Below are 17,770 nucleotides of genomic sequence, written 5' to 3' on the forward strand. Positions count from 1 at the left end.
GCCCCCATGAGGCCCAGAAGAACCAGTGGGGTCATATTTTCAATGTTCTCAGGATAAGTCACCCACCAGGGCAAACAAGGCAGTTTCCATCCTGAATCCAGGCAAAGGGAAAAAAAATGGAGCAGTTCTAAATAACTAGTATCCTCCAAACTGCCTGATGCTGGCAAGACTTCACTCACTCTAGGACCTTGCTGAGCAACAGTAAGCCTGAAATGGGACAGTAATTTTCCAAAGCTGAGGAATCTAGACTCAGCTTCTTTAATAGCAGTTTTATCATCACCTCCTTCAGAGAGAATAAACATACATCTTACCATGGTGAAACAGTTACTATAGCAAATAAATGGGAAAACCATTGTTGATATTAACATCAGGACACACACATTCAATTACCTCTATGCTAAAATATCCTCTGTCTACATAGTCACCAAGGAACAGGTATCTTGTGTTAGCAGGTGATCCTCCCACTTCAAATAGCTTCATTAGGTCAAAGAATTGGCCATGAATGTCACCACACACTGCAATAAAAATGCTGCTGATTAAAAAACCATGATGAAGTTCTACTGGTGGGAAAACCACCCAAACTAGATTCAATCAGAATTTCAGGTCAAGAATCTAGTCATTGCATCTTAATTTTAAGTAGCAATTAGAATTAATTTTAAGTAGCAATGACTTCCCACCCCAGCACCAATCTTGCACCATCTGTTTTTCAGCTATTGTTCACACTCAGATTAATAGGACTGGAAAAAATATTTGCAGTGTCAGGTGCCACCAAGAATGTTCAAGTGTTAGGAACATATAAACTGTTCAGGGCTATTCAGTAGGTTGTATGCATACCCTAGGAGATATCAAACATTTTTATTGCCAACATCCCTAAAGGAAGACTAAAGTTATTTGAACTTTCTCAAATCTAGATTATGGCAGAACTAGAATCTTAAATTGTATTCAAGCAAACTTGTCCTCTTTTTCCTCATTAATTTATCACTTGCTATTGATCCATTCATTTTTTACCATAACTTATGCTCCAATCTCTTCCTCTTGTTGACCTTTCTTCTTTTTCCTAATTTTCCTTTCAGTCTTTGTCCTTACATCCCCTCTTCTTCCTGTTAACTATTCCTGCATGTAATTTCCACCTCTCCCATGACCACGTGGTACTGGGTGGAAGTGTTCACACACCAATGGCATATAGTCCTGGTGGAAACCAACTCTGGCACATGACATTTCATGCATTTACTCTGTTTAACAAGGTAGCGTGAAATAGTGTTTCCCATACGGACTTGTTTTCTGAGTGACCAGAGAATTCATCCCATTCCACAATCAAGTATGACTTAATGTTCCCTGTGGTGTTCACTATGCAGCTCCACCATCAATGGTGGTAGATAGGAAAACATACTTGACTTAATAGAAAGCATTGTGTATTTGGCTCCCAGTTTTTTCCTAATGCTGCTGCAGAGTTCTCTGGGGCTACGATCCCATATAGATAGATACTTTTTGGGGGGATGATGAGAGAAACACATACACACAAATGGAGGCAGACACACTATATATGGAAACCAGTCAAAAGTATGATATTCCAGCTGCAATGCATTCAGAAAGCGGATTCTCTTTAACTGAAAAGGTCCCAGCCTGAAAGTAAAAAGAGCACAATCTCCTGAGGGATAGGGAAATTTCTTCATAAAGATAAAGGGACAGAAAAACTTCAAAGTAAAAACTGATTTAAAACCGCTCTTAAAAAGTCTAGCATCTGTGTAGCAAGCAAAGAACCATCCGCTTTATAAAAGAAAGGAACTCTTAATATCTGTCTGGGAAGTTGAACATTAGGCTGCTAACTGAGGAAAGACCTACCTGTTGTCAACTGAGTAGCACATGCATCAGGGGGCAAAGTTAATTTCCAAGAAATGAATCATGAATAAGGTCAGTCAGAACATCAGTTAAGCCGATAGTATTTAACTTGAATTGAACAGTAATAAATATATAATACAATATTTTAAAAATGCAGAAGAGAACTGCGGAAGAAATTAACCTTCACACTTTTGATGTCATACTATTCAAATATCCATGTCTACAACTTTAAAATAATTCTTATATTAAAAATAAAGCACAATAACCTATCTCATTTCAGAACCAAAATTTCTTATGCAAGATTTTCCAGTGTTTTGTCCAGTTCTAAAATATTAAAAGGTAGCCTTTATTTCCTGCTAAGCATTAATCATATCAACTTTCTGTAGTCATTTGACATGATTTATTTTACTCCTGCCAATTCTTCAATTTAAATTTTTATTATTATTATCATCTTGCAGTAATCAGTAGATTACTAATACCTACCAGTTCTAGGTGTTCAAGAATAAAGCTATATTCTGAAATATGCAAACATAGTCTTAATTTAAAAGGAAATAAACACTGTCAAATTTGCTAATGAACTCTATTATTTAGGATTCAACCTCCACTGTCTATGTATCTACCAGCTTTCCAAATTAATCTACCATCTAATTAATTAATTAATTAACATCTGGTCTATGAAAAATCATGCCCATTGAATCTTCAAGATGCTAGGAGCACTTGCAACAGTGAGCAGCATCCCAGCCTGAATGCTTGTGTGCACAGCCGTGTTCACAGCCTGCTAAAAGCGCAATCTGTCCTTGCTTTGAGTCAGTGAGCACCAGCAAGTGTTCCCCCTTTCCTTGCCCCAAAGACCAGTAACTAATCTTGGGGGGAAGGATTGGGGGGGGATGATGAAAGTCCTAGTAGAGTAGCTTTTCCTGGCACAAACTCTTAACTATCAGTTCCAAAATCCCCATAAGGAAAGTGATGCTATGCACATCATTTCTGCCTGGGAGAAGGGTTTGCTGCATGCAGGGTGCATGATCACATTTATCCTGCGAGTACCGTCTCCCCTTCCCTGCCCCAAGATCACTCTGTCCAGTTCAGAACACAAAGGAAGGTTGGAGAGGTGGTAGGCAGTGTCCATGTCCCAGCAGTGTCCAAGGGCCTTCTTCCCAGGCAGAAATGATGCACATCCATCAGTTTCCCACTAGTAATCTCAATCCTCATCATGAAAAGTCATTTCTCTGGGGCTAGGGGAGTACAAGGCATGCAGGTGGCATTGTGGGTTAAACCACAGAGCTTAGGACTTGCCAATCAGAAGGTTGGTGGTCCGAATCCCCGCGACAGGGTGAGCTCCCGTTGCTCGGTCCCTGCTCCTGCCAACCTAGCAGTTCGAAAGCACGTCAAAGTGCAAGTAGATAAATAGGTACCGCTCCGGCAGGAAGGTAAACGGCGTTTCCGTGCGCTGCTCTGGTTCACCAGAAGCGACTTAGTCATGCTGGCCACATGACCCGGAAGCTGTACGCAGTCTCCCTCGGCCAATAAAGCGAGATGAGCGCTGCAAGCCCAGAGTCGGCCACAACTGGACCTAATGGTCAGGGGTCCCTTTACCTTTGGGGATTACAAGACATCTCTGCCACTTTTCCCCGTCCTGCTCCAAGGTAAGTTACTGAACCTTACAGCAGAAATGGGAAAGACAGCAGCAGAAGATGCTTTGTAGTCACTCACTAATGAAACACTAAACAAAATTTCAAGACTTAGTGAACATTCACAAAGGAAGGGAAGCATTCATTTTGAAGGTTCAGAAAGGCTTGGTCTCTTTCAGATAAGAAGCAGCAATACTTGTGCATTCCTAGTCACAAGGCACCATCATCTTTGCACATAAAGTGATGGGTATTTTATGTGTAGCAAAAGCAAATGATGCAGAAGTCTAAACGCATGACAATATAAGGGTGAATAAATATGTTATTTATTCTATGAAGTCCAATGTGTTTTAGGAAATACTAAAACTCTAAAATTAGGAAATATAACCTTTATGTCATAATTTAAAGTATTTAATCCTGCCTCCCCAAAAATATAAGCTATAAAAAGCAAAACTTGACACATAGCCAAACTTATAAACAACCAAATCAAGCCTTAGATAAAATTTAAATGTATTCAATTTCAGAAGTGTAAATTATATCACTACTAAAATTATTAAGCAAATATAAAATTTCAGAAAGACTTGTTCTAGTTTCCACTGGACCATTAAATTGTATTTTTTTTAGCAAGCTGAAAAGCAAAGCTTCATCCATGGTACAGTGAGCTGATTCAAACATCACAATAAATCATGATTTGTATAATGACAAGAATGATATGAGACAAGTCTGAGACTTGCACACTCACCCTCTGCTCTCTCCTTTGGCACACCAAGCAAGGAGATTAGATACAATGCCATTTTAACTGCAGCTTTTCATTGCATCTGAACCCAACAAACTGTGGTTAATATTAACTATGATTTGTTTGAAACAAGTCAACTTCCAACCAGAGATTATGAATATTCCCCCCACCTGACCGCAAATCATAGCTAGTACTAGATGATTTATGTTCTGTTGTAATGTTAAACTGTAGTCAACTGAAAGCATAAAACCACCTCCTTGCAATTGTACCACGTGAGGAAGAAAAAGTGGGAGGACAGGTCTCAAGGCTTATCAATGACATCACTACCCCAGTATATTTCAAAGCTCATATAATCCCTTTCTTTTCTTTACCATTCATGCAAAAATTCTACACCTTCAATCTTTCTACCTAAATTATTTTACTTCCAAAGGTACTGAAACCTCATTCCATGCATTTATGACATTAAAAGTGGCAACAGTTAGCCAGAGCTTGCACCTGTAATAGGAGCTTCAACTTCTATCATGGTTTTCTCTCTTCTTAAAATTGCAGCACCATCATTGATGATTCTTAGTGCAATTTCTTCATCTACCCGACCTTCTTTTATTAGGTGGTTTTTCAAAATATCAACCCGAGGTTTTCCAGCTGCATCAAACACTTCTTCTGATGTTAATCGGTGTGTTGGCGGAAAAGGGACAGCTGAAAATGAAATACCGCAAATATTACTTACAATCAATGACTTGAAAAAGCTGTAAGCACCATTTTGATCTAAGACAGACAAAAAAGTGACTTTTTTAAAAAAGGAAGGAAGAAACAGTTGGCTTGGTTATTTATGTATGTATACTAGGAAAATGAGGGGGCTGAATGTGTGGGGATGGAATACATTATAGGGTGTGCACAAAGCACACAAAAATATAGTTTCCTTGGCAGTGAGGGCAAGGCCATTCAGTTTCAGAAATGCATGTGCACTGATTTAGTATTCCACACAGGAAAAGTGGCAGGCACTATTATTACAGAAATAAAAGGGTGTGCTTTAGGATACCATTGAGGTTTGAAATAAACATATTCCCTACGTCTTGTGACTGCAGCAAATTAGAAAACCAAGCTGGGGCCTACTTGTACATTCCTTTCCCAGTTCCCTTTTTGGTCTAGAGCACAAGAGTATGGTTCAGTTCATATATAATGCCAAACTAAAGTTCATTAAGCAGTTTGAGGAGCTGTCTGAATTCAGTTAAACAAAGCCATAATTATAATCTACCTCCACAGGCTGATTCACCATAAGGACTGGAGTAAACAAAAAAATCTGACAATGAAACTGGAAACAGAAAAGCAATTATAAACCAGCTACTTTGGGAAGCTCAGGACACTGTTTGGGTTCTAAGATGTGGTTAGAGCAAGCTATGGTTTGGTGTAGAAAGTCACAAACTCTGCTTTTTTTCTGTGTTTGTGCTGGACAGTGCGGAGGAAAGGGGCAGGGGGCGCGTATTATCATCACCTCTCCTCAACTCCTAAAAGTCCTCATCCATCTGTGAAGCTCCATGGTTATGGCATTACCAAATGGAGATATGACAGTAAAAATTAACTCTGGCATAATTTCCTGCCCATAGGGCTTAAAAGCAACATGCTGCAATGTGACAGGCCAGTGCCAGTGGGCTAATTCCAAAGGGATGACACCAAAGGAGAATGCCACAAGGGCAGCCACCCCCTTTTGGACTTGTTTTGTTCCTTAAAGGAGACTGTTTTAACTTATATTTGTCCAACTGACTGGGATAGTCCCTGTCAAGTGGTAAATGGCAGGTGTGCTGGCTGCCGCACTCAACACTAAGTGAGGAAGGGCTTAATCTCCCTAGGTGAAAAGGGAAGACATGGGGTGGGAATTAATGCCAGTGGTGCTGGTAGCAACTTTTCCCCATTTGGGTATTTGCTCTTTGTTGGTAGATCCAAGCAGGGCTCAGCAGAGGGACACCAAACCCCATCCAGTAAAGCAGACTGAAGGCTCAGATTGCCCTGTTACCGGGAATTTATTCAGTCCCCTTTGTTCCCAATTAAATCCTGCTGGGTGTTATGGAAAAAGAATCAATGCCAATATCTATTCAACTTTATAATTCTATGATTCTGTGTAGGCTTTAAAGCAGAGGGTGGATGGCTATCTGTAATGTATTATCTAGCTGAGATTCCTTCATTACAGGTTTGAACTCAAATTTAATTATTTTATTTTAAAAATGGCATCTGGTTCAAAATATTGACTCAGCTTACAGAAGACCACACAGATTTTATTCAATGATCATTTACACATTATATGATTCATTATCTGTTATTTCCAGAGGGATATCTATGCTAGGTTTTTGCAGCACAACAAAGTCTTGTGGCATCTTAAAGACATAACCTTTTGTGAACTACACGTTACTTCATCAAATGCAAATACCAAAATAATAGAAAAGAAGCTCCCACTCAATCAAGTTTAGCTTTACTGTAACAAAGCAATAATGAATTTGTTTGCATTTACAAGGATTACTTTATAATAGGTTTAGATGCTGTGAGGGGTCGTTTTGCTTTATTATATACCTCCTATGACACTGGAAGATGCACCACTGAACATACCAAGACTTTTGAATACAAATTTGTAGGATGGCACTGTTAACATAAAAATAAAAATGTTAAGTTGGGAATGGGTTCAGTAAAGGCAGAAAGTTGCTGTAAGCAGCCAGGAAAAGTAGCCCATCAGTAGCAGCTGCCTGGACCACTTTGTCTAATGAAAAGCATGTGTCCTGCCCTGACCCAGCTTGAAGCTCAGGCGAAGCATACGGCTGCAGAGGCACTTACCAGTTAGTCTGAGTCACAGCAGGCAAAGCAAGGCAGGGTCACAACAGGTAAGGTAGGGGCTATCAGGACCTTGGACAGCACACTCCTGAAGGTGGTGGCTAGAGAATCCTTCCACAAGGAGAGCTGTTTCCTCAGCAATGTGAACAAGCCGTACAAAGGTCTGGTCCTGCTGCCCTGCCCACGTCTGAGAGGTTGTCTGAGGGGGCAGGTTTCTGGCACACAAGAGGGATCAGTGTGCCAACAGAGTTATTTGGGCCCAGTACACTATATATGTATTGCCCCTCCCAAAAAATGATACAAATTTGCATATACTAATTTGTAGGTAAATTAGCTCTCCCCATAGTAGGGAAGATGGTAACCAGCTTAGGAGACTAATCCATGTCTGGGTCTTTTTGCTATGATAAGTATAAGGCAGAGGTGGGAAATCTTTGCATTTTTTTTAAGGGCCACTGACTCACAGAAAAAAACAAATAAGAGATTACACATAAAATGTCTGTCAGATTGTTAGATTTCCACCTGCTAAACAGCCATTCAAGGCAAAGAGCTCTGCTCTCTCCCAGAGCCACTCCTAAACCATTCAAAGAACTCATGTTTCGGGAATTGTAAACAAATTACGTTATGCTAGATTTCTCATCAATTGATTTTAGGATGACAAAACTACATTTAGAGCAAGATCAGACATAGTATTTCTGATTTCAATATGATGATGTTGAAATAGATCTAAGATTTACAACAATCAAGGCTGAATACTATACACTTTCTTGGAAGGAGTGAGTGCATAGCTTGGGGGTACCTTCTGGATCCATTATGTTGCATGAGCCTTCAATTGGTGGCCCAGCTGCAGCCGTATCTGGGCAGGGGCAGCCTGACTTCTGTTGCCTGTGCACTGGTAACCCTCGTTTGGACTACTGCAGTGCATTGGCTGCCTTTAAAGGCAGTTCAAAATCTGCAGCTCATGCAAAATTTGGCGGCCAAGTTGTTGATGGGAGCTGATGGTATGAAAGGAGCAAGGCTGCAAATCCAGTTTTAAGCCACAGATAGATTCATAGGCATAAAGGCAATACATAAAAGTTTAAAAACATCAGAACAGGAAACTGGATCTGGAAGCACATGTCAACCAGTCCACCTGCTGTAGAATGAATGTAATGTGTCTCGACTCTCTACCACCAAAAAACACCCAATTTTCGGCTGGTGAACCCTTTCCTGAACAGAGACAGTTTAGATACAGTAGCCTCCAGAGTGAATTATTTATTTTATTTTATTATTTACAGTACTTCTGCTATTTTTATATTGCTGAATCACCAAGCTGCATTATATGTAGGGCCGTCCTTACAGTTTATTCAGAATCTGCAGCTAGTGCAAAACACAGTGGTTAGGATGCTCAGTGGTACATTCTACTGTGCACATAACACACATGTACTCAACTGAACTACCAAGCCAAGTTTAACGGGTTGTTGCTGATTTATATGGCAATGAATACTAAGTGTCTCCTTCTACATAATCCAACTTATTCATTTGGTGACCTTACGGCATTTAATGAAAGGACTGGTGCTGCACTGTTTTTATTCTAATTATCAGTATGTTTTAAACAGATATATATAGTTTTAATTCTGTTAATGTTTAACTGTATGTTAATGATGTTTTTCTACACTACCATCTCTCCCCATATGAACCAACCTGGACCCTGTGATCAGCACCTGAACTCCTTCTTTGTGTGCCCCCTTCCATGAGGTTGGGAGGGTGACAACAAAAGAAATGGTCTTTCCTGTTATGGCCCCTGTGGGAGGCAAAAAATGATCTTCTCCCAGGCCTTTGGCTAATTAAAAAGTCTGGGAGGGAACAGTGTTATTGTTTTTTGTTTGTTACTATGTTATGTATTTTTTGTTTGTTTTTATATTGTAAATCACTCTGTATGATGATGATGTTTTTAGCAGTTTGTGTTTTTATCTGTAAGCTACCATGAGTCCCAATCAGGGGGAGAATTGGCGTATAAATATACAGATAACAATATTTCATTTTACTATACTGCCCTTGACAAAGAAAAGCTTTTCAATAATAATATTAATCATGTTCCTAGCAGATCTTTTTATCTGTAAGCTGCCTTGAGTGCTCATCAGGGGGAAAAGATAGGGTATAAATAAAATACATAATGATAATACATTTTACATACATTGCCCTCCACAGAGAACAGCTGTGCTATACCAGCTGGAACCCTCAATGTATTTCCCTTCCATCTCATCCCTTTTTCTTTTCCTGCGGGGGGGGGACGGACAAACCCGAAAACCCAGGATTAAAATAAGCAATCCCCTCCGAAATTTCAGGTGGGGGGAGGCAACCCCACAAACTCTCTCAGCCCAACTCCAGAGGGTTGTTCGAAGGGCTACCAAACAAAACCCAGCCCGCACCTTCGCTGCATAAAAGAAACAACTACAACACCACAGAAAAATCCACCCCCCCGCCCCGATGGACATCCACCACACAACCACGCTCGCAGGCAGGCGCCATACAAACAAGCAGCCAATGCGCTCTTCCCTCCCTCGGGTGAGGAAGCGGGCACGAAGAGGACGCGAGTGGCGCCTGCAACCGCCTCTCAGGCCCGCACCCACAGCACGTATGAACTCCCCACATACACACGCGGAGCGAGGGGAACTGACGGGCGAGGCGCGGGATCGCCCAGCCCAGCCCCAGGAGGCGGGCCTAGCGAGGCGGCCGGGCCTGGCCGGGCCTGTCACTCACCCTTGACGGCCCGCTCACAGGTACCGTCAGGCGTCGCCAGCGCAACCCGAGTCCCCTCCTTGCCGGACATGGCGCGGGCGGCGAGAGGAGCAACGGCGGCGGCTCCCTCAGCGTCTCTACCCGCCCCGGCCGCCCCCCGCCCCGGTTCTCTTTATCCGCCTCCTGCCGGGGCCCGGCCAGCGCGAGGGCGAGGGGCGGGCGGCGAGAGACTAGGGGCGGGCGGGAGCAGCCAGGGCCCAAAGCAACATGGCGGCGGACTAGCCGCTGAGGGAAAAAGAGCGCGCGAGTGACGAGGCGGCGGGTGCAGCCCGCCTCGGGACCGGCATGCACCGCGCCCGCAATTCCCCGCCGCCCCCGCCACGAGGAGGCTTTAAGGGAGCGCTTCAGAACTGCTCGGCTGAGGCGCCATAATTAAAGGCTCCTCATGCAAATAAATGAGGCTGCTTCCGAAATGCTTTTCTTCCCCCCCTTTTTTTAAAGCGTCTATTCCTCTCAGTAGCAATATTAGTTTGTGGCATATTAACCCCCCCCAAAAAAAAGCGGTATTGATATTGGACTGTAGGCAAGGCGGCTCACAAAAGTGTAAAAAGAAAAGAAAAGCGTGAAGCGTGTCGAAATTCCGCCAAGCAATAAAACAAAGGCTAGAGCTACAGTCCCAAGGGCCCTCCCATATCTCTTATTTTCCACACAGGCACAATTGCTTTTTAAATGGGCTTTGCACCCTCTCAGCTCAGTACCCTGTGGAGGGGAACTGCTGAGGCTTCCCTAAATCCAGCGCTGGACGGCCACCAATAATAAGAAAAGAAAGAAAAAGTGAACGAAACTGCAATTACAACTTTATTTTTTTGCAGAGGCAGAAGCTGTAATAAAGTTCCCTTTAAAAGCCTTCAAGCGGTCTGAAACATTTAGGAAGCTCACTTCCCCAGTGTCATCATGCTGCATAAATTATTTCATGTGACGATTCGTGGATTGTCCAAAGAAAAGGCTCTTTTGGTAGCTTCCTATTAAATCACCATTGATATTAAATTACTCTGCCTAGAGGCTTTTATGCTGGACTTATAACTGGCAAACCCAGGCTTTTTTAAAAACTAGAAGGTGGTCCTGGTTAAGGCTATGGGAGACAGGATGCTTATCAGAGAGGACCTAAAATAGAGGTGGGGAATCTATGGCGCTACAGAGTATTTTAAACTATATCACCAACCAGCGATTAGCTGCGTTGGCTGCAGGGACTGGAGTCCATAAACATCTGGAGGGGCAGAGGTTCCTCATCCCTGATCTAGGACCATATTAAAGCCTTCTCTGTCTAGAGAGAGGTTATTAAACTGGACAATAAACTGGTGGGCACCTTGGACCATCCATATTAAGACAAGATTATTCTGCATCAGTTTCTACAGCTAGGGGAATATATTCACCTTGTATATCTTTATGTGAGCTCAGGATTGTAACAATGAGATTTTTTATGAAACATCACTGATCTCTTTTTAGCTTGCTTAGACTTCCATGCTACACATATTTCTCCTTCCTAGCTTTTATTTGCTATTGACAAAGAATTTTTAAGCAGCAGGTGTGACCTTTGAGGGAATGTTTTACCTGTGTAGTGTTAGAAGTCGAAGCTCCTTGACCAGTTTGCTAGAGAGAACCTAGGGTTGCCATATTTCAAAATGTGAAAATCCAGGCCAAAAAGCTTTTTGCCCACAAGCCAGAAAGCTGAGAACAATCTGCATGGCTGAGCTTCGTAGTTCAGACATCATCTGAAGCTAAACTGAAGCATGTCTAATTGAATTGTCATTTTAAGCCTACCTGAACAAAGCTACTGTATCTGTTATTCTGCAACATAAACTGAGTAAAGGTTATTTTTACCTTTTTACAATGTTGCTTGTGTGATTATTGTTTTAAGGGGGAGAAGTGGGGAGGATATCAGGAGAATCCAGTCTGCCTTAAAGCATCCTGCATTACTTAAACTGAAAGGCTAAAACTACCCTATTTAAGCTTCTTTATAAGCTGCAAAAGGATGTACTCTGCTGAACTCACAAATGTGAGGAAGCATAACATCTCCTAACATCTATACACATCGCCACACCCGACACAGGACATGCTGAATTCTTAACTCAAGCCATATTTTCAAACACCCCTTAACTCACCTTTCTCTTTACACACATACTTCTCTCTCCACTCCCATTTATTTAAAATTATAGCCCACCTATCTTAATAGTGCCTGTAGCAACATCCCTGACCGTAGGCCAAGCTGATTGCAACAAAATACTTACAATATGTAGGAATTCAAACGTGATCAAATTTGCATTTATTTTCCAGCTAACCCTTGCCCCCCTCACTAGCACCTTCTTCATTAGCCTGGGTTCCAGCGAAGCGATAAGGGCATATAGATCACCACCTTGTAACCTAATTTGTGTGTTGTCTTTTGTTACCTTATTCTACCACCTTAAAAGTATTAAAATGTAAGAAAACCAGTGTCTTCACAAATCCTCATCTACAAAGCAAAAAATAAAATCAAAAGTGAAATAGCAGCCTGCGTTTCACCTAATACTCAATGTACTTACTTTTCACCAGAATCGGGGCAGCATCAGAAGTCAGTGTTCACAATGATGCTCGCACATCTCTGATAGGAGCCTTTGGCTTTGATTTGCAGCCCAGTAAGACTGTTTTTGGCACAGCTGTGCTCTATTCAGCTTTGTAACAAGGCAATTCACTCCAGCTGATTGCTCCTGCATCACCACTAGCAGGTGACATGAGAGCTTTTAAAAGGTTGCTCTGAGCGTGGTTGTTACTAGAGACATCATATAGCAGTGCTACAGAGGAATACTGAAAATACTGAATGGGCAACCGTATCACATTTAGGTCAGGTGTAAAAATATTATCTGCAGCTCAGTGCTCAGACTGCATACAACCCACCCCACCCCCCAGAAACCACAGCATCATGTTAAATGAGCTGTACATTTAGTAAGTTGCACTGGGGGGGGGGAAGTATAATTGTCAAGCAAGATGACAATTTGGCATATGTATTTAGAAGGAACACTAGGCAGCAGTCTAGGTTTTATATGGAGGTCAAGAACTTAACAATCCACTTTTCAGTCTAATAGTTTCTGTGTGGGAGCAAACAATGGTGTTCATTGTAACACTGGCAAGTCTTTGACAATATTCCCTAAAAGGATAATGTAACAATGTGCCATGCTCTTGCAGGACTCAAGCAATGAGACAAAGAAGAACAATTCACAAAGCTCAGATTTTTCACACACCAACACTCCTGGTAGAGCTAGCTCCTAAGTTCAAAATACCTAATTTTTAAAAAGCAATTAATTACTCATTCAACACACCTACCTCTTAGCAGGAGCTACAGGCAATGTAAAAAAATCCCAAAAGGAACGGAGATCATATGGAAGTCAGTAGCCAGCCCAGCCCCTTTAACAGGCAGAGAGCAGTTTTTCTTCAAATAAAGTCTCAGACTAACTCTGACAGGCAGCAGACGGTATGGAGATTCCTTACCTGTTAACAAATTGTTTTATCTTTTAATTTTTATCTTTAATTACTTCCCCCCTTTCCTCCAAAGAGCTCAGGTCAGCATACATGTGCCTTACCTTTCAATTTAATATTCACAACGACCCTATGAGGTAGGGTATGAGACCGATTGGCCAAAAGTTGCCTGGCAAGCTTGATGACTGAGCTGGGATTTGAACTTCTTGGCCTTCATCCAACCACACTGGTGAACTTCTACATGTTTATAGAATAACCACACTGGTATAGGGTGTTAGGGGAGAGGTAGTATCTCTGTTGGGGGACATATTGTGCTGCTTCTGGGGTAATTTGTCCACCTTTGGTCCATACCCTGCACTCAGCTTTCACCCGTGGCTACTAGAAGTTGCCAGCATGTAACAGCAGCCACACCCTGGAAATGGCTTTGATTGGCTGGCTAAACCAGGTGAGGGTAGCCGATGGGTCTCAAATCCTTGGTGAGTTTGGGACATCTTCAGAAGAAAAGGCTAAGCAGTAAATCCTACATAAATCTGGAATCCCTAAGGTGGCTGGATGGTGCATTGGTACGCCCCCTTCTAGGAACGCCTGCAGCCAAGCTGGTGTCAAACATATAGCTCTGCTTCTCTTTGGACCACATCAGTGAGGGTGAGAGGGGAGGGGGAGTCCTGTCATCTGGGCAGTCCAAAACCTCCAGACAGACTGCCCAGGCTTGCGCCCTGAGGTCACTTCGGTGCTGCTAATGCAGCCGTTTGTCTTCACCCCTGGAGGCACACTCCCTTGTCTCTCCAGACAGACGGATGCCAAAAACATAGCAGCACGGTACTCTTACACCTCTGCCTATAGAGTGGGAAGTCCTACCTGTTTCCAGAGGTTTGCTCCAAATACAGGATCATGAGCGAACCTGTATCAGATGCCATATTTCCATAATATGCAGCTCATGTGCAAAGCAAAAGTAAGAGCTAATGAATGTGCAAGAACTGTAGAATACCAGTTTGTTAGCTTTTTTAAATTGCCTGGTTGAAAGACAAAAAGAGCAATTCATACACCACCCAATAAATATAACTATTTCATAAATTTATTTGAAAAATACTTACAAAGGCAAGTATGTTTGACCCTAAAATAGTTAAAGTGATTCTGTGTTTACAATGTTATAATTAAGTGTGCAGCCTTAACAGTCTTTGCTTTCTGAAGCACTGTTAGTCTGCTTTGAGGAAGTGGGAGAAGGCCTGATTTACACATGAGCTATGCCTTCTTTCCAGCTCCGAACTAGCACCTACAGCAGTCTTCTGTGCCTAACATCTCAACACAAAGAAGGATACATTTGCCTCATTAACCCATAAGCACTGCCAAATCTCTAACTTCAGAGAACATGGGAAGTTTATCAGGCCCCACCTAACAGAGAAGAACAACTCAAAACTGGATAATGGGTTGGCATATGGGATTAGTAGCAATGCTTTTCATGACTTAAGTCCTTTTAAACACAGCCTGTTGTCAACAACCGATTTCATTCGCAGCTCTTGCTCTTCTTCCAATTGCTAGTGGGCCTGAAACCATTTTCTGCGGAGAGAGAGGCCGAGAACGGAGTCTCCAAATAGTTCCCCATGGACAGCGGTTCGGCAGTACAGAAACACAGTGCAATTAGCTTCCACTTATCGTATAGCTACTTTTAAAGACAAGACTGGCACAGACACGGACTGAAAAAAAATCTTGCTGTCTTATCAACTATAGCTCGGACAACCTGTTTCATAAGGGGGCAATCCCTTCTGAAGTTAAAGAGACCTCACCAGTTGCTGTTGTGCATGGAAGCAGCAGCTGCACGGGCCAGCATCCTACGGTGAGCTTCAGAAGCAGATGAATAAGTTCCATCTATCATGTGCACTGGCAACACTCTCCTTGCTCCAGGCTGAGAGGTATAGCTATTCTGCCGCCAGTCTTCATCTGGGGGCATATCTACCCTTCTGGGACCTGGAGCCTTGGCCTGTGTGGGTGGCACTGGACAACCTTGAAAGCCACCTGTGTCTCTTGAAGCCCGCTGAGGTATGCTTAAGGTACTGTAACTCATGCCAAGCGGCGACCTACAGTCAGCGGCACAAGCATCCCGTTTTCCTTGCTGCAGTGGCTGCTGGAGTAAATGTTTTTGTGATCCCTTGTTTGTTGGAGCAGCATATCCCCAGTGTACTGTTTGTCTATCTGGCAGTGTTGCTGTTTGTCTGGCAGTGTGACTCATCTGCAGCCAGTGGCCAGCGGGGCCAGATGCTTCTCTGCTTCCTAAATGTTGATTAAGAAGAGGTCTCTGCCCAAGTTGAGAAGGCAGGCCCTGCTGTTTGTACGTGAGGCTCCCATAGTTCAGTGCCACAGCTGGGTTGTCTTCACCTTGGAAAGTTTCACCCCTGTCAGGCACAACCAAAATTTTTTGGATGTTCTTCTGATTTCCTGAGAAAAGGAAAAATGTAAAATTATTTGTCCCAAGCAGATGTTTTTTGTTTGTTTTTTAAGTAATGATATATCAACAATGTACCTCAAAAGCTACTAACAAAGGAGTTTGAGTGCTTTAAAACAAAACACTAGTAAAATTCATAAATAGCTGCTATTCATTCCTTGGGGACAATACTGAACTATAGGCAAAACCTGACTACGGCCCCCTCACACAGGGTCACTAGGGTGATTACGACAGATATGAAATAAGATACATCCTCCTTCTCCTAAAGGTGACTCCAGAGTTAGAAGGAAGAGGCAATAGGTTCAGGTTTGGGGAAAGAAAACAACAACACAGTACTGCCCCTCGCTTTCCAAGAGTAAAGGCTTCAATGGTCGGGAGGATGGTAGGGTGTTGAACGATTGAGGGAAATGACTGATATTCTTCATCCCATACCTCCACCAAACTTGATAAGCCTATAACTAGCATGTAAAAACAACAACGCAAACAAACAATGCCAACTCTTCTCACACCCTTTTCTTTGTGGGGAGGATAGAGTCATACGGCAGATATACAGTGGTGCCTCGCAAGACGAAAAGAATCCGTTCTGTGATTCTCTTCGTCTAGCGGTTTTTTCGTCTTGCGAAGCAAGCCCATTGACGGATTAGCGGATTAGCGCTATTAGCGGCTTTTAGCGGCTTATCTGCTGATCGGATCAGCTGATAAGCAGCTTAGCGGCTTAGAAAAAGGGGGGGAAAGGGGGAAAAAACAGCAGGAACTCGCAAGACATTTTCGTCTTGCGAAGCAAGCCCATAGGAAATTCGTTTTGCGAAGCACCTCCAAAACGGAAAACTCTTTCGTCTAGCGAGTTTTCCGTCTTGCGAGGCATTCGTCTTGCGGGGCACCACTGTACCGCCATGACAGGATGAAGAAATACTGCTACTTAACATAGGCTAAAGATGAACCATTTATTTTAGATGCCCACTCGCTACAGTATGGATTGAGCAGTGCGGTGTGTTAAGACCACGTACTGTGGAAAGGTCATGCACCATTCCAGGCAGCTGGAGGGATCAAAAGCATGACTATTGCAGAAGAGCCCAGCCCAGAGCCTTGTGCTACAGCTGATGAAAGAGCGGCGTACTTACTCTCCCATGACACAGGAGGAGGAGGAGGAGGAAGAGCCCAGTGATTACCTGATGGCCTATGTGTCTTGCCCACCATGCTAGGCACTGGTGCATCATGGGAGAGGTGCTGCAGTTGGGTTGAATAGTGCTGGGGATCAAAGGGTAACACAGGAGGAGAATCGTGAGGGAAAGTGAGGGAAGTGGTGCTGAAGGAACGGTGTCTGGCTTCCACTGGCATTTTCCTCTCATTGGACACTTCCTTTTGACAAAAGGGAAAAAGGGAAATAGAATTGAAAATAATGATTAAACACAGAACTGGGGGAAAACCAGGCAAGTAAAGAACTGGGATAACAGGTGGGGAGAGTGCAGGGACAACTGAGTGATATGGTCACTCCAAAAAGGGCATGCAACTGCTTGTGAAGAGAAATAGAAATGTTGTAGGTGTGGCCATCACAGTTTTTAGAACTTGTAAAAGAATTGCCAAGATTTATTTATTTATTTAAAAACTTGTTTATTGTATAGTTATTTTATTATTATTACTATTGCAAAATCTAGTGCAACATAATTTGAAGACACAGACATGAACAAAATGACTAAGATCAACTGTTAAAATAAATAAAGAACCATGGTCTTCATCAAAAACAACACGTCAACATTGTAAATTAAGTGGATTAGAGACAGAGCATAAATAAAGAAGCCCATGGTCAAGGATGGAAGCTGTGCTCCAGCAACATCTAAAGGGCACAATACTGGCTGTCCTTGGACATATTTCTTAACATCCCCAGCATGTTAAGTATGTGGACAGCACAAACTATCCTCAAAGTAAGCTGAGGGTGGAGATAACATGAAGCATTAACAGGGACATTCAGTTTTTTGGGTTTTTTTCCAGGTTGCGATGCATCAAGATCTCTGGCATATGCAATGCATAGATACCAGGTAAGCAAGGCCAGGTTCTATTCATAATCTGAATTTGGTGTGTCTGCTT

At 42.6% G+C, this 17,770-nt stretch overlaps 2 protein-coding genes across 26 annotated transcripts in view; both read right to left on the reverse strand.

Moving 5' to 3' along the window:
- Positions 1-12,445, reverse strand: part of PPP3CB (protein phosphatase 3 catalytic subunit beta) — a 38,458-nt gene extending 26,013 nt beyond the window's left edge. For 6 of the 13 annotated variants that reach the window (XR_014525915.1, XR_014525916.1, XM_083502675.1 and 3 more), the window contains exons 1-3: positions 9,757-10,054; positions 4,696-4,896; positions 391-515 (exon numbers count right to left, since the gene is read on the reverse strand). Coding sequence is in view for 11 of the 13 variants with exons in the window: in XM_083502675.1 (XP_083358801.1) it covers positions 391-515; positions 4,696-4,896; positions 9,757-9,826 (396 nt within the window). In the remaining 2 variants the exon portion in view is untranslated. Of the gene's footprint in view, positions 1-390; positions 516-1,516; positions 1,599-4,695; positions 4,897-7,020; positions 7,536-9,527; positions 9,547-9,756; positions 10,098-12,314 lie in introns of those variants that run through there. The other 7 variants (XM_083502669.1, XM_083502677.1, XM_083502678.1 and 4 more) reach the window with 7 other exon arrangements.
- Positions 12,446-14,298: 1,853 nt separating this feature from the next.
- The window catches only part of USP54 (ubiquitin specific peptidase 54), a 100,759-nt gene continuing 97,287 nt past the window's right edge, over positions 14,299-17,770 (reverse strand). For all 13 annotated transcript variants that reach the window (XR_014525896.1, XR_014525897.1, XM_083502348.1 and 10 more), the window contains 2 exons: positions 16,855-17,044; positions 14,299-15,678 (listed from right to left, as the gene is read on the reverse strand). Coding sequence is in view for 11 of the 13 variants with exons in the window: in XM_083502348.1 (XP_083358474.1) it covers positions 15,026-15,678; positions 16,855-17,044 (843 nt within the window). In the remaining 2 variants the exon portion in view is untranslated. The remainder of the gene's footprint in view (positions 15,679-16,854; positions 17,045-17,770) is intronic.

Source organism: Podarcis liolepis, assembly GCF_965112155.1.
Source record: "Podarcis liolepis genome assembly, chromosome: 5".
Taxonomy (NCBI): domain Eukaryota; kingdom Metazoa; phylum Chordata; class Lepidosauria; order Squamata; family Lacertidae; genus Podarcis; species Podarcis liolepis.